This window comes from Arabidopsis lyrata (assembly GCF_000004255.2).
Source record: "Arabidopsis lyrata subsp. lyrata unplaced genomic scaffold ARALYscaffold_1, whole genome shotgun sequence".
Taxonomy (NCBI): Eukaryota; Viridiplantae; Streptophyta; class Magnoliopsida; order Brassicales; family Brassicaceae; genus Arabidopsis; species Arabidopsis lyrata.
Window position 1 is genome coordinate 31504680 of NW_003302555.1, and position 15457 is coordinate 31520136.

General features: G+C 40.2%; 1 protein-coding gene and 1 pseudogene across 1 annotated transcript; one reads left to right on the forward strand and one right to left on the reverse strand.

The window, feature by feature from the left end:
- Positions 1-87: 87 nt before the first annotated feature.
- LOC9327997 (putative FBD-associated F-box protein At1g55030) lies at positions 88-1665 on the reverse strand. Its single transcript, XM_002894575.2, has 3 exons — positions 1551-1665; positions 449-1453; positions 88-376 (listed from the first exon to the last, which is right to left on the reverse strand). Exons 1-3 carry the CDS (start codon positions 1560-1562, stop codon positions 89-91), a joined length of 1305 nt encoding a protein of 434 aa, XP_002894621.2. The 5' UTR covers positions 1563-1665; the 3' UTR covers position 88.
- Positions 1666-9013: 7348 nt separating this feature from the next.
- On the forward strand, positions 9014-10426 carry LOC110224491 (annotated as a pseudogene).
- Positions 10427-15457: the final 5031 nt, after the last annotated feature.

The window sequence follows — 15457 nt, forward strand, 5'->3', positions numbered from 1 at the left end:
TTGTAACAGATAAATCCCAAGAAACATGCAGAAATAAAAGCACAGTGAACGTTACCTATCGAAAGAGAGACCCTCCTAAGATAATGATTCATATGAATTGAAACTGGCATGAATTTGTTGTAGCCCTGACAACATTTTTCAAATCTTTAACCACTACAAGCCTCTCTTCAGAACTGATACATTTTAGGGAGAACATAGCTTTCTTCAAACGGTTCGTGTTCTTTAAAATGTATTTCGCCACTTCTACCTCCTCTTCTCGTTTCCATTTGTAGCCTTCCCACATGAATGTCTCAAGATGAAACAACAAACATTCTGGAACATTCTTTGGTTGATTCCATTCTCCACTAGCCTCAACAAAGTTCATCCAATCTATGTCCTGAGACAAACAACAAACATTCAGAAAAACACAATGTATGTTATAGATAATATATCAAGAAGTATCGCTTACATCGATGAGCTTGAGGACTTGCAGTTTAGGAGAACTATGGAGCACGAGGGGAAGTAGTTTCCACCATTCTTTTTTATTTGTATATACCTCCAAATATACTAACTGGTTGAAGATGATACCGGTAGGAAACGTAAACACCGTGGGTGTTAAAGCCAAGGAAAGACGTTTAACCGAAGTGAGAAATACCAGAAGTTTCTCGTCGATTATCTCAGAGACATCGGTAATATGTACCTCCATAAGCTCCGGTACGTTCTCAATCATAAAAGACTCAAAAGCCTTAGACCCTTCAAGCTTCAAGTATTTCAAAGAAGGAGTATTTATCACATAGCCCCAATGTTGTTGTCTACCACTGCCATTATGAATTGCTAGTTTCTGTAAAGATGGCACTACAATAGTGAAAGTTTTCACACTACTACTTGAATTTCTACGCATTACCAAATCTTGAAGATTAGGACAGCCAGATAAAAGGTTAATAACGGATTCATCGTCTTTGAAGTCCACAGCTAGAAGATGCAGAGTTCTAAGGGATTTCAGAGAAACCGAAGAAGGGACATCCATAACAACATTAAGGATGAGTTTCAAAGTCTCTAGTGTTTCACAGTTATACAAGCTTCTAGGAAATGCAAATGACCCTCTGTGAAAGTAAACTTCTAGTACCAACTTACGCAAATTGCGAGTCATTGCAATTCCAATCAAGATTCCAATATCCACTGCATTATTACGTCCATCTAAACGAACTTTGAGACCAAAACTCTGTAGAACCGGAGCCTTATGTGAAAGCAAAGACTTGCAAACATTCTCTAGGTCAAGTCTACGAAGGAAAGAATCAAACTTGAGTTTAGGCATCATTTTCCAATGAGACTGCCATTTTTTGGACAAAACACTCGTGGTTATGGCAACTTTTGTAGGAAGTAAGCATAATATCTGTAGAATCAAAGCTTCAGGCAACTGACTAATCTTATCAGTAACAACACTTCGATTGTTCATAATTTCACTATCACTCCTCTGTCAAAAGACAAAATGAAACAACAAGAAAATTAAAATGAGTTTGTTTTCAGTTTTGGAGCTTTTATAAAATCCTAAAACAAACAAAGAAACTAACCATCGTTTTCATTGGAGAATTATGTGTATTGCTTCTGATGACAGATAACGTTTACTTCTTTACTCTGGAGGATGACGGCTGAAGTTAGGGTTTTGGAGGATGAACGGCCGAGGAGAAGGTGATGGTATCTTTTTTTTCTTAAGTTGTGGTAATTAAAACGTTTTAAGTACGTAAAGAAAAAAATGCTAGTGATTACCAAAAAAAAAAGAAAAAAATGCTAGTGAAGGTGAAACAAACCGAGGAATTTATTGTCCGGTTTATCGTGACCGGATTGATCAATTGGAATTTTGCAGAATATGATTGGTTTGTTCAATTTTGATAAACCCATCCAACAGTATATAACAAAGTTAATTAATGCGGCATAAGTGATTTAACATCTCAATGACACGATGGTTAGTTTTCTCCGTATGTTTTAGGGTTTCGTAAATGTATAGATCCAAAACTCAAAACCAACTTATCTTTTGTTGTTGTTTTATTTTGGCTTTTGAAAGCAAAACAGACGTTGTTGTGGATGCAGACAGGATCAGTCAATTGCCCGAAGCTTTGATTCTCCAGATATTATGCTTACTTGCCAAGAAATTGTTCATTGGAACCTTCAAACTGCACATGTTCTTTGCGGTTTCCTATCTTTTTGCTGGTGCGAGTTTTGATTACAGAGAGATATTGAGAAATGAGCTTGTTGATAATTAGTTAGAAGATGAAATTGATTAAATTGTTCAGTGAAATGGCAATTGTTGTTTCGATATGGAGAACGGTAAGAGCAGCCCCAAGTTGCAGCTCATGCTTGTAAGAAAAAACATTAGCAAATATGGCGGAGCAACATAGGAAGAACAAGTGGGATCGAGAGAGGCATGCAGCTCTTTTTTTTTTTTTTTTTTTTTTGAATAACCGCGGGTCTCCCAAAGACTTCCTAGGCCCACGGACTAATCCCACGAGGCTGGCAATTCCCCTATGTAAACCTGCCAGTGGCCGTGCCTCGAACCCTGGTGGCGGAAGTCACAGCTGTGACCCTTTTACCACTAGGCCACAAGGCCCGGTTATCATGCAGCTCTTATAATGCTTACTGAGCAATCTTTCCGGATTGAGAAGCCTCCTGTGTAGGCTTTTGGAGCTTTCTTTGCTTATTTTTCCTTTCTACTTTGGCCATGTTCTTTTCCGAGTCGCTGCGACTCATTTGAGCGACGAAAAAATTCAGTCTTTCTCCTTCATAATTTTTTTCCCAGTAAAATATCGCTGAAACCCAAACCAGCGATTCCGGCTAGATAATTTCTAAAGGTCGCTGGCGTCATGAAAATCGCTAAAAAAACTGCTTAAAACTCCGACTGTTTCGTAACAACACAAGTGACAGTTATATGTCAAAAGTGGTGTAGAAAGCAGGGGAGCATGTTATTTGTAAGTCGCTCAAATGAACCTCTGCGATTCAAATAAAAGAACAGGGCTAACTTTGTTTACTTTTCTTTTTCATATATATATTCAGCATCATGATATATGGACTGATTTTGTTTCCAATAATTCTATCAAAATCTTTATGGTTCCAATTATTTTCGGTATTTGCAAAACAAATCACTGTTTCTGCTTATTGGACTTTGTTCGTTTCTTAACCTACATAATATTGAATGAGGTCCATGTAGTTCCAGAGAATTAGTTGGAGACTTATGGAACAAAACACTTGAGAGCTCACACTGATGAAATCTTCCACATCGATTAATAACAAGAATCAACGGCTAACCTTCGTTTACTTGTTCTTAATCGATGTGGCCTATATACGAGACAACAAATCAGATTCCAAACCGAAGTTTCTTCTATAAATTAACAACATATGATAAAATTCGAATTCAAACCGAAAACCGAAACCTTGCCAAATTATTGATTCTACGTTTTAGTTTGGATACATTATTCATATACCAAAAATCGGAATAAAGGGAACCAACTTCAAACTGGCTACATTATTCATATACAAAAAATCCGAATAAACCGAACCGAATTCAAACCAAACTTGGATTGAACAGCCCTTGCTTATTTTAGGCAATTTGGATTTATTTAATTTATTTCCGGTTTAATGACTTGATAACCGGTTAAGTGATTTAGGTTTTCAATTTGTCTCTTTATATACGTAAGGGCTACGCCGAACAAAAAGTTTAATCAATCAAGAACAATATTCTTCTTCATCAACTCTTCCCTGTACACGAACAAATATATATTCACACGAGCCAAGGATCTTTGATACAGAAAACTTAGTAAGATTCAAGAGAAAACATTCCTTTCTTCATAAACCGAATCTATGTTCATAAAACACCGATTCGCTTCTCACCTGTTAAAACTCCGGTGAAGAACTTCAACAAAACGATGAGGAACACTCCGATTACAAGATCAAAACGGAAAAGAGAAAGTTCTAGATAATTCTTAAGAAAGCAGAAATGAGCACATGCTCGTTATAAAGAGAAAGTCGCAGCCCAAAGATTCCTCTGCGTAACAAACTTCACACGCGCTTTCAATAACCATTCAACACGTGTAATCCCAAGTTGCACCAACATCCCCCAATATGAGACTTCCACGTGTATCCTCTGTTTTCCTATATCAAATCCTCCCTCGCCGAAGAACCTTGACCACAATGTTCAAAATCAGGAAAGCGGCGTTGTAAATCGAAAAGGAATTCCCACGTAGCCTCTTCCGGCGTCTCATTAGACCATTGAACTAGAACCTTAGTTACTGCGCGCCCCTGTCTTTTAACCATGCCACGCTCGAGAATGCGGACTGGTATCTTGTGCAAGACGTCACAGACAACAGAAGGTAACTGAGAGGAAGTAGTTGCAGTACCTACTAACTTCTTGAGCTGGGACCACAGAGCCTTGAGGGTAGGGTTGCAGCATGACAAAAACAGAGTCCCCGATGTTAAACTGTCGCTCAGTCCTGTGTTGATCTGCTAGTTGTTGCATACGATGTTGAGCCCGCAACAAGTGGAATTTCAAGATGAGTATCATACTTTCCCTTTCCTCCAAACTTCTTGCCACCACATCCACTTTTGATTCACCAGGCAAATAAGGCAAATGCAGAGGAGGGGATTGACCATAAACGGCTTCAAAGGGGCTCATTTGAGTGGCAGAGTGAAATGTTGTATTATACCAGAACTCTGCTAAAGGTAACCATTTACTCCACATCTCAGGGCGCTCACTACACATACAGCGAAGATAAGTCTCAAGGCATCGATTGACAACCTCAGTTTGTCCATCACTTTGAGGGTGATAGGCGCTTGAGAAATTGAGTGATGTTCCTTGGAGACTGAACAATTCCTTCCAAAATGTTCTCAAGAAGACAGTATCATGATCACTAACAATTGTTTTTGGGCAACCATGTAACTTGAAGACATTATCCAAGAAAACTTGAGCCACTGACATAGCTGAATAGGGATGTGACAGAGCCATGAAGTGAGCCGCTTTGCTTAATCGATCCACCACGACAAATATTACTGTCTTTCCACTAGAAGGAGGTAAACCATCGATGAAATCCATGGAAATGTCAGTCCAGATAGTCTCCGGAATGTGCAGAGGCTGAATCAGACCCGGAGAAGCTACTGTCTCATATTTGCATCGCTGACAAACCACACAACTGCGAATAAACTGTTGAATATCCTTAGACATACCTTTCCAATAAAATAGACTTTTGACCCGCTGATGAGTAGCATCCCTTCCAGAGTGGCCACTGCTACCAGACCCATGTAACCATTGTAAGATTGAATTCTTAAGATTCACACTCGCAGGGATCACAATTTTACTCTTCCTTCTTAATATGCCTTGTCCCCAAGAGTAATGCCTGCGTGATAACTTGTCCTTTTTCAAAGCTTCAATTATATCTTGTATCAGAGGATCAGAAATGTACTGAGCTTGTATGTCTTTCATGAGATCACATTCCAAAACTGTCATGGCCATGTGTAACACTTCAGAACCTTCCACTCTTGACAAAGCATCAGCCACCAGATTCTCCTTCCCTTGCTTATACTGAATTTCATAATCAAACTCCAACAGTTTGGGTAACCATTGTTGCTGAATAGGTGTGTTTAACCTTTGTTCCAACAGATACTTTAGACTGCGTTGATCCGTCTTGATAATAAAGTGATTAAGCAACAAGTAATGGCGCCATTTTTGCACTGCAAAGACCACCGCCAACAGTTCTTTTTCATAAATGGACAAGTGCAGCTGTCTTCCTTTCAAATGTCGACTGATGTATGCGAGAGGATTACCATCTTGCATCAACACTGCTCCTATGCCCTGACCACACGCATCAGTTTCTACAACAAATGCCTTGTCAAACATAGGTAGAGCCAACACTGGAGCTTGACAAAGAGCTATTTTTAATGTCTCAAATGCCAACTGAGACTCATTTGACCATACAAAAGCATCTTTCATCGTTAAGAAAGTCAGAGGTTTAGCAATGATACCAAAGTTTTTGATAAAACGTTGATAGTAGCCAGCCAATCCCAAGAATCCCCGGAGTTGCTTCAAGTTAGATGGTGTTGGCCAATCTGCAACTACTTTAATCTTATTAGGGTCTGTAGAAATTCCCTTCTCCTCAATATAATGACCCAAGTACTCCACTCTGTCAGTAGCAAAATCACACTTGCTGCGTTTAGTAAAAAGTCTATGCTGTTGCATCAATTCAAAAACAGCCTCCAAGTTCTTGATGTGCATTTCAACAGAAGAACTGTACACCAAAATGCCGTCAAAGAAAACAAGGACAAATTTGCGCAAGAAATCCTTGAAAACTGAATTCATAAGACCTTGAAATGTTGCAGGAGCGTTAGTTAAGCCAAAGGGCATGACCACATACTCATAATGTCCACAATGAGTCTTGAAAGCAGTTTTGTGAATATCTGCGGGTTCCATTCTGACTTGATGGTATCCAGCTCTTAAATCAATTTTTGAGTAAAACTTAGACCCTCCCAACTCATCCATAAGGTCTTCAATTAATGGAATAGGAAACCTATTCTTTACTGTCTTCCCATTCAAACTCCTATAGTCCACACAAAGCCGCCAAGACCCATCCTTCTTTTTGACTAAAACCACCGGAGAGGCGTATGGACTAGAGCTAGGTTGTATAGTACTATTTGTTAACATTTCCTTCACCATGTTATCGATTTCATTCTTTTGGTATAACGCATAGCGGTAAGGACGTTGATTCACCGGATCAGAACCTTCCAAGAGAGGAATCTTGTGGTTGTGATTATCTCGAAATGGAGGTAAAGATGTAGGTTCCTCAAATATATCCTGAAATTTCTCCAACAAGGGTCTTACCGCTGGATGCTCCTCTTTCTCCTTTGTAGCTTCTAGTGAACAGACCATCATATCATTGTTCTGTTCTGCATCAACATTTTGAACATAGATCATTGATATCTGAGCTTGACTCTCCCTCTTCTTGTTAAGTTTAACTGCTTTTACTTCCCTTACAGAACCATCTTTAATCCCATGAAGCAACACCTTCTTTTTCTTGTACACAAACCCCATCTCAAGAGTCTTGAAATCCCAAGATATCGGACCCAAAGATTGCAGCCACTGGAATCAGCATGAAGTCATCTGTGAATGTGGTAGTTTGAAAAGTCCAAGTAAATTGATCCACCTTGCCATGTACTCTAATTCTACCCCCATCAGCCACAGCAACCTGAGACGACAACCCTGAATTTTGCACAATGCAACCCAACTGTGCAGATATTTTCACATCCATGAAATTGTGAGTTGAACCAGAATCAATGAGAATAAAAATGAACTTCTTGTTATGTACCCCTTTAACCCTCATAGTAGTATAGTCTGACAACCCATGGACTGCATTGACTGATACTCTTGGAACTGTCTGCCCTCCTTCCTGTGGATCAAGGGAATCTTCCTCTACTGTAGTATCATCCTGCATCATCATCCACTTCAATCATAAAGAGTTGTGTCTTCTTATGTGTTAAAAAATGTTCTGGAGTGAACTTTTCATCACAATAATAACACAATCCCTTTGCCCTGCGTTCACTCATTTCAGCACTGTTAAGAAACTTCTTAGGTGGAATACTAGTAGAGCCCCCATTAGTAACCACTGCACCAGAACCCTTCCCATAAGAACTCTCACGTCTTGGTGGTGCTGTACTCTTCGTGTGTTGTATGGGTGCGGAATTCCTCACCTGCGAGCCTTGAGACACTGGTTTATGAGGATGAGCCTTCTCATACAACCTCCCCAGCTTCAAGCACTCTCTCACCGTCTTTGGAGCAAACATTCTCACATGCATTTGGGTGTCCAAACGTAACCCTGCCAAATATGCACTTACCAAGTAATCCTCTGAGAGATTAACCCGAGTGCGTATGAGTTCAAATTTCTCATGATACATCACAATACCATCAGTCTCCTGTAGTTGTTTAAGCTCAGCAATCGGATCCTCTAAGACATCTTCAAAGCGATCACGTACAACCATCTTGTAAGATCCCCATTCCACCAACACACCTTTTTCCATCTGAGACTGTAACCAAGCATGATGCCAAGTTGACGCCACACCATCAAAATGGATGGAAGCCATCCTCACTTTCAACTCATGGGGTGTACAATCAATTCCAAAGAATTCTTCCACCTTAGACAACCAATCTGCTACTTGTTCACCATTAAATCTGGGAAAATCTACCTTACTCAAACGTGTTAACCCAGAATAGTTAGATCGACCACAACGTGTTTGATCAAATGACTCAACCACTCCTTTTGACCCCGTTGATAAACTCGGAGACCCATGATGAAACTGTGGGGCCGCAGAAGTAGATGCATTAGTCACCGTCAGTTTTCTGATCGCATCGAACATATCAGCAAGATCGCAATTCACCTTTTGATTTTGAGCACGCATCGATCCTTCTAACGCCATAGTTCTCTCCATCATCTGCTTGATCCGCGAACTCAACAACTCCTCTGTTCCTTGTACCTCTGTTCCTTTCGCCTTTGTTTCATGATTTCCACCCTGAGCTCGTGTTTCCACAACCATCACGTCCGAGAAACGGATAGCTCTGATACCACTTTGATACATAAAACTTAGTAAGATTCAAGAGAAAACATTCCTTTATTGATAAACTGAATCTATGTTCATAAAACACCGATTCGCTTCTCACCTGTTAAAGCTCCGGTGAAGAACTTCAACAAAACGATGAGGAACACTCCGATTACAAGATCAAAACGGAAAAAAGAAAGTTCTAGATAATTATTAAGAAAGCAGAAATGAGCACATGCTCGTTATAAAGAGAAAGTCGCAGCCCAAAGATTCCTTTGCGTAACAAACTTCACACGCGCCTTCAATAACCATTCAACACGTGTAATCCCAAGTTGCACCAACATCCCCCAATATGAGACTTCCACGTGTATCCTCTGTTTTCCTATATCAATCTTCGAGGTGATAATTACTCTCAAATCATCTTCTAGACTTGTGGTTTCACCTTCCTTACTTCTCCGGTCTCACAATGAAACAATGGTTAATTAGTTTCTTTATATCTTTTAGGGTTTCGTAACTATAAGATTCAAAATCAAAACCAACTCTTATTTTTTGTTGTTGTTTAATTTTGTCTTTTGATAGGAAAAGGGGCAGTGAAAGTAAGAATAATCTAGACAGGATCAGTCAATTGCCTGAAGCTTTGATTCTCCAGATATTGTGCTTACTTCCTACAAAAGTTGCCATAACCACGAGTGTTTTGTCTAAACAATGGCAGTCTCATTGGAAAATGATGCCTAAACTCAATTTTAAGTCTTTACATCACAGACTTGAACTCGAGAATGTTTGCAAGTCTTTGCTTTCACATAAGGCTCCGGTTCTATAGAGTTTTGGTCTCAAAGTTCGTTTAGATGGACGTAATAATGCAGTGGATATTGGAATCTTGATTGGAATTGCATTTACCCGCAATGTGTGTGAGTTGGTACTTGAAGTTCACTTTCGCAGAGGGTTGTTCAAGTTTCCTAGAAGTTTGTATAACTGTGAAACACTAGACACTTTGAAACTCATCCTTAATATTGTTATGGATGTCCCTTCTTCAGTTTCTTTGAAATCCCTTCGAACTCTACACCTTCATGGTGTGGACTTCAAAGACGATGAATCTGTTTTTAATCTTTTATCTGGCTATCCTAATCTTCAAGAGTTTGTAGTGCGTAGAAATTCATGTAGCAGTTTGAAAACTTTCACAATTCAAGTGCCATCTTTACAAAGACTAACAATTCATAATCGCAGTGGTGGACAACAACAACCTTGGGGCTATGTGATAAATACTCCTTCTTTGAAATACTTGGAGATTGAAGGGTCTAAGGCTTTTGAGTCTTTTCTAATTGAGGACGTGCCTGAGCTGATGGAGGTAAATATTACTAATGTCTCTGAGATAACCGACGAGAAGCTTCTGATAGTTCTCACTTCAGTCAAACGTCTTTCCTTGGCTTTATCACACTTGGTGTTTGCTAAGTTTCCTACCGGTAGCATCTTCTACGAGCTTGTATATTTGGAGCTATCTACAAATCCAAAAGCATGTTGGGTATTACTTACCCTCATGCTCCATAGTTCTCCTAAATTGAAAGTCCTCAAGCTCATCGAAAATGTAAGCAATTATGTACAATGTTGGATGGACAATGTTGTGGCTAATGGAGAATGGAATCAACAACAGAATGTTCCAGAATGTTTGTTGTTTCATCTTGAGACATTCATGTGGAAAGGCTACAAATGGAAACAGAGAGAGGAGAGAGAAGTAGCGAAATACATTCTAAAGAACACAAATCGTTTGAAGAGCACTACTTTCTACTCAAAGTGCATCAGTTATGAAGATAGGCTTGCGGTGGTTAAAGATTTGAAAAGTGTTGTCAAGGCTACAAATTCATGCAAGTTGCAATTCATATGAAACATATATATTAGGTGAGTCTTTTTCTGAACCGGTTTCTTGAGATTTCTATTTGTTTTTTTTTTCAACATTTCTATTTGTTTTAAATGGGAAAATCTAATCTTTTGTCAAAATTAAGAAGAAGAAAGATTAACCGGGTAACTATACTAGCAATTAGACAAAAGAAAACAGACAAAAGTGACACGTCAGCATAGGGCGATTTCTAGGGCGATTCAGAGGTTCTGAAGTTTTCCCTGCACGTTAGGGTTTAGGCGGCGGCCACCTCCGGTGGAACTCATGTATGAGCCGGATCTTCCTGTCTCTCCTTCGAGGGAGGTCTCCTCTTCTCAAATCAAGCAACAGTCTTATGCATCAGTGGTGAATAAGCGGCCAACGCTTAAGAAACATGATTTTGAAGTAAGTCTAATAGATGGTGTTCCTACGATTGAAGTTCCGAGTGAAATAATCGATGATTGAGTCCCTCTTTGGGAAGATTTTCTGGTTGGTAGATTTCCTTCTACTGCTCCTCACGTCGCTAAGATCCACGTCATTGTTAAGAAGATATGGCCTCTTGGTGATAAAACTGTCAGAATAGATGTTTTTGAATATTCTGCAACATCAGTCAAATTTAGAATAAGAGATCCGTCTACCAGATCGAGAGTCCTGCGCAGGGGAATGTGGAACATTGCTGGTCTACCGATGATTCTTGCAAAGTGGTCGCCAATACCAGAAGAAGCGCAACCTGAAATCACATCAATGCCCTTATGGGTTACTTTGAAGAATGTCCCTCACACAATGTACTCATGGGAAGGTCTAGGCTTTCTCACTAGTCCTATATGTCACCCTATTAGACTTCATCCAGAAACAGAATTGTGTAGCAATTTTGAAGAAGCGAAAGTGTTCGTGGAAGTGAATCTGACGAAAGATCTTCCAAGTTCTTTTTGATTCAAACTGAATCAGAAGGTCGACGAAACGGTGGAGTTTACATACCCGTGGCTCCCTCCTCGCTGCTCTCGTTGTAAGAAGTGGGGACATCTGGAAGATGTTTGTGTGACACAAAAGGTTTCACCAAGTAAGGTTAAGACAGTAGAAATTGAGGAAGGTGAAGTAGTGGAAGAAGTTGTTCAAGAAAAAACAGAGTCCTCTGTTCTTGTTTTAGAGTCAGTTAAGCAAGTTTCTATAGACTCGGAGTCAGGCAAGCTAGGTTCAGCAGAAGAGCCTCAGAACACGGTACAAGAACAAGTTACAGATCCAGAAACTCAAGCACCAATGCATGATACAGAAGGTTGGTCTTCAGTTTCACCGAGAAAGAGCTGTAAAAGTAATGGAAAAGACAGTAGTCCGTTAAAGTTTGGTCAAGTAACTATTCTTTCTGCATCACGTTTCTCTGTTCTCAATGACACTGCAGAAGAGACAGATGATCAAGCTGATGTTCGGACGTCAGTGGTGGGAATAAGTGAAGAGGAGATGGGTAAAACAAGCGAAGCAGAGATGAGTAAAAACAAGGACGAAATTTTGGACAACGTATCAAAGCAAATTACAGTCACGGAGAAGACAAGCTCAACAAGAGCAACTCTACCTCGTAATTCAAAGAATAGGCAAAAATCAACATCAGAGTCTCTTTCTCAACAAGCTAAGGTTCCCCCTAGCGCCTCGAGTAAACGAACCCCAAAGAATCGTCATTAATGTCGGGATTCTTTTGGAATGTGCGTGGCTTCAACAAAATCGAAAAACATTCCATAGTTCGTGATTGGATACAAACAGAATCTCTACAATTTGGCTGCTTATTGGAAACGCGAGTTCAGGAGAGTGAGGCCACTCGCATCATCCCCTCAGTGTTTCAGAATTGGTCATCAATAACAAATTATGAATTTAATAATTTGGGTCGTATATGGGTTGTTTGGAGAAACAATGTTCGAGTCACTCCGGTTTTTAAAAGTGGACAACTTATCACTGTTGCAATTCTTGTTGACGGAGAAGACGACGAGTTTTTTATCTCCTTCGTCTATGCGTTAAATTTAGCTGAAGAAAGAAAAGAGTTGTGGGAAGACATTAAGCATCACTATGATTTACCTATGCTTAATAGTAAGCCTTGGCTACTCATGGGGGATTTTAATGAAATTCTTGAGGGGGAAGAACATTCTAACTTTGAAATCTCTCCGACAATTACATTGGGAATGAAGGATTTCCAAGAGACAGTGAGGTATTGCTCTTTGGCGGATATGAGCTCACATGGCCCATTATTCACTTGGTGCAATAAGCGTGAGGAGGGTCTGATTTGTAAGAAGCTTGATAGAGTCTTAGTAAACGAGGTATGGAATCAATCCTTCCCGGAGTCATACAGTGTTTTTGAATCTGGCGGATGTTCTGATCATCTGCGTTGTCGTTTCAAGATTGGTACTGCAGTTCCAAGGAAAAGAAGTCCTTTCAAGTTTTCGAATGTTCTAGCTACGCTGCCTGATTTTTTGCCAACGGTACAAGCTTTTTGGGATAGCACCGTTGTTCTCCATCACTCTACTTCAGCTATCTTCAGATTTGCGAAAAAGTTGAAAGCACTTAAGCCTCTCTTAAGGTCTTTAGGCCGCAGGAAGCTCAATATGATATCGATCAGAGTAGAGTAAAAGATCTTTGTGAGAAGCAACAGGCTACTATGGATAACCCATCCACGATTTTAATGGAGGAGGAGGCGCAGGCTTATCGGAGATGGGATTATGTTGCTGCTCTTGAAGAAGGGTGGTTGAAGCAAAAATCCAAGCTGCATTGGCTAAATGTTGGAGACAAAAATAACAAATATTTTCATAATGGAGTGAAAGCTCGTATAGCTCAAAACGCGATCAGGGAGATACAATGTCCAAATGGTTCTATTGTTACCAAGCAGGAAGAAATAAAAACAGAAGCCGTGAGATTTTTTGAGGAGTTTCTACAACAACAGCCATGTGATCATGAGAGTACTTTTGACGATCATATCCAACAACTGGTAGATTTTCGATGCTCAAATACTGATCATGCCATGTTGATGAGAGAGGTGACAGAGGAGGAGATTCGTGAGGTCCTCTTTAAGATGCCGGCTAATAAAGCCCCAGGTCCGGACGGTTATACTGCGGAATTTTTCAAACAGGCCTGGCCAATCTTGGGTAAAGATTTTGTTACGGCCATTAAATCTTTTTTTCTGAAAGGATTCTTACCAAAAGGAGTCAATACCACAATACTGGCCCTCATACCAAAGAAAAAAGAAGCAAAAGAGATAAAAGACTGTCGACCTATTTCTTGCTGCAATGTCATGTATAAGGTAATATCAAAGCATATTGCCAACCGTCTGAAGAAGATTCTGCCCTCATCAATAACTCCTAACCAATCTGCTTTTGTGAAAGACCGACTAATGATGGAGAACCAACTTCTAGCTTCAGAATTGGTCAAGGACTATCACAAAGTCTCAGTCACTAGTCGTTGCGCTATTAAGATCGATATCTCTAAAGCTTTTGACTCAGTACAATGGCCTTTTTTGATTAACATCCTTCACGCCATGAATTTTCCGGAACCTTTCATTCATTGGATTGAGTTGTGTATTGGGACAGCCTCCTTTTCTGTTCAGGTGAATGGGGAATTAGCTGGGTTTTTCCGGAGTGCTAGGGGGTTAAGACAAGGATGTTCTCTATCTCCCTACCTATTTGTACTTTGTATGAATGTATTGTCAAAAATGCTTGATAAGGCGGCAGCGGACAGAAATATAGGATACCATCCTCGATGCAAGAACATGAACCTCACACATTTATGTTTTGTAGATGACATTTTGGTTTTTACGGACGGGAACTCACGGTCAGTTGCGGGTATACTGCGGGTTTTTGATCAATTTGCCGCTCTCTCTGGACTAAAAATAAGCCTCGAAAAATCAACAATTTTTATGGCCGGTTTAACTCCGGAGCAGCGTGACAATATTCTTCAACAGTTCCCCTTTGAAGAAGGCTCACTTCCGGTCAGATATCTTGGTCTTCCATTGCTCACGAGAAGCATGACGCGGGCTGATTACCTTCCTCTGCTGGAAAAAATCAGAACACGCATTACTTCATGGACTGCTCGATTTTTATCATTTGCGGGTCGTCTCCAATTGATTAAATCTGTCCTTTCGAGTCTTACAAACTTCTGGTTATCTATTTTTCGCTTGCCAAGTAAGTGTATCTCAGAACTAGAAAGTCTATTTTCTGCATTTCTATGGTCAGGTCCGGATTTAAACCCGAGAAAGGCAAAGATAGCTTGGAAGGATGTTTGCAAACCAAAACAAGAGGGAGGGTTGGGGTTAAGACTACTCTCGGAAACAAACAATGTGACTATTTTGAAGCTAATATGGCGTCTTGTTTCGGCTGGGGACTCACTTTGGGTTCAATGGGTTCAGAAAAATCTACTTTGGAATCGTTCTCTGTGGTCTATCCGTGGTAACACTAGTTCAGGATCGTGGATGTGGAGAAAAATTTTAAAATACAGAGACAAGGCTAAACCTCTTCACAAAATGGAAGTAAAATCTGGAAAGGAGACCTCATTTTGGTATGATTCTTGGTGTTCTCTCGGGAATTCATTTGATATACTTGGCACACGTGGGAGTATTGACTTGGGAATTGCCTCTAGCTGCTCTGTTGCCGATGCTCTAACTTCACGCCGCCGTCGAAGACATAGAACTGCAGTTTTAAATCAGATCGAGGATGAACTTGAATCACTCCGAGTCAGACCTCATCAAACCGGCAACGACATTCCACTATGGCAAAGGAAAAACAACTCTTATAAGTGTAAGTTTTCTTCCCAAGACACTTGGCACTTAATTCGACATGCAAATCCAGTTTGTAACTGGTACAAGGGGGTTTGGTTCACCAACTCGACTCCTAAGTACTCTTTTATTACTTGGATTGCTACTCAAAATCGTCTCACGACGGGGGATAGACTGCTGAGATGGAATGCTGGTGCAAGTGGTAGTTGTGTTTTATGTGGTGAGGGAGTAGAGTCAAGCGATCACTTGTTCTTCTCTTGCTCTTACTCCTCTCAAGTTTGGTCAGCTCTAGCCCA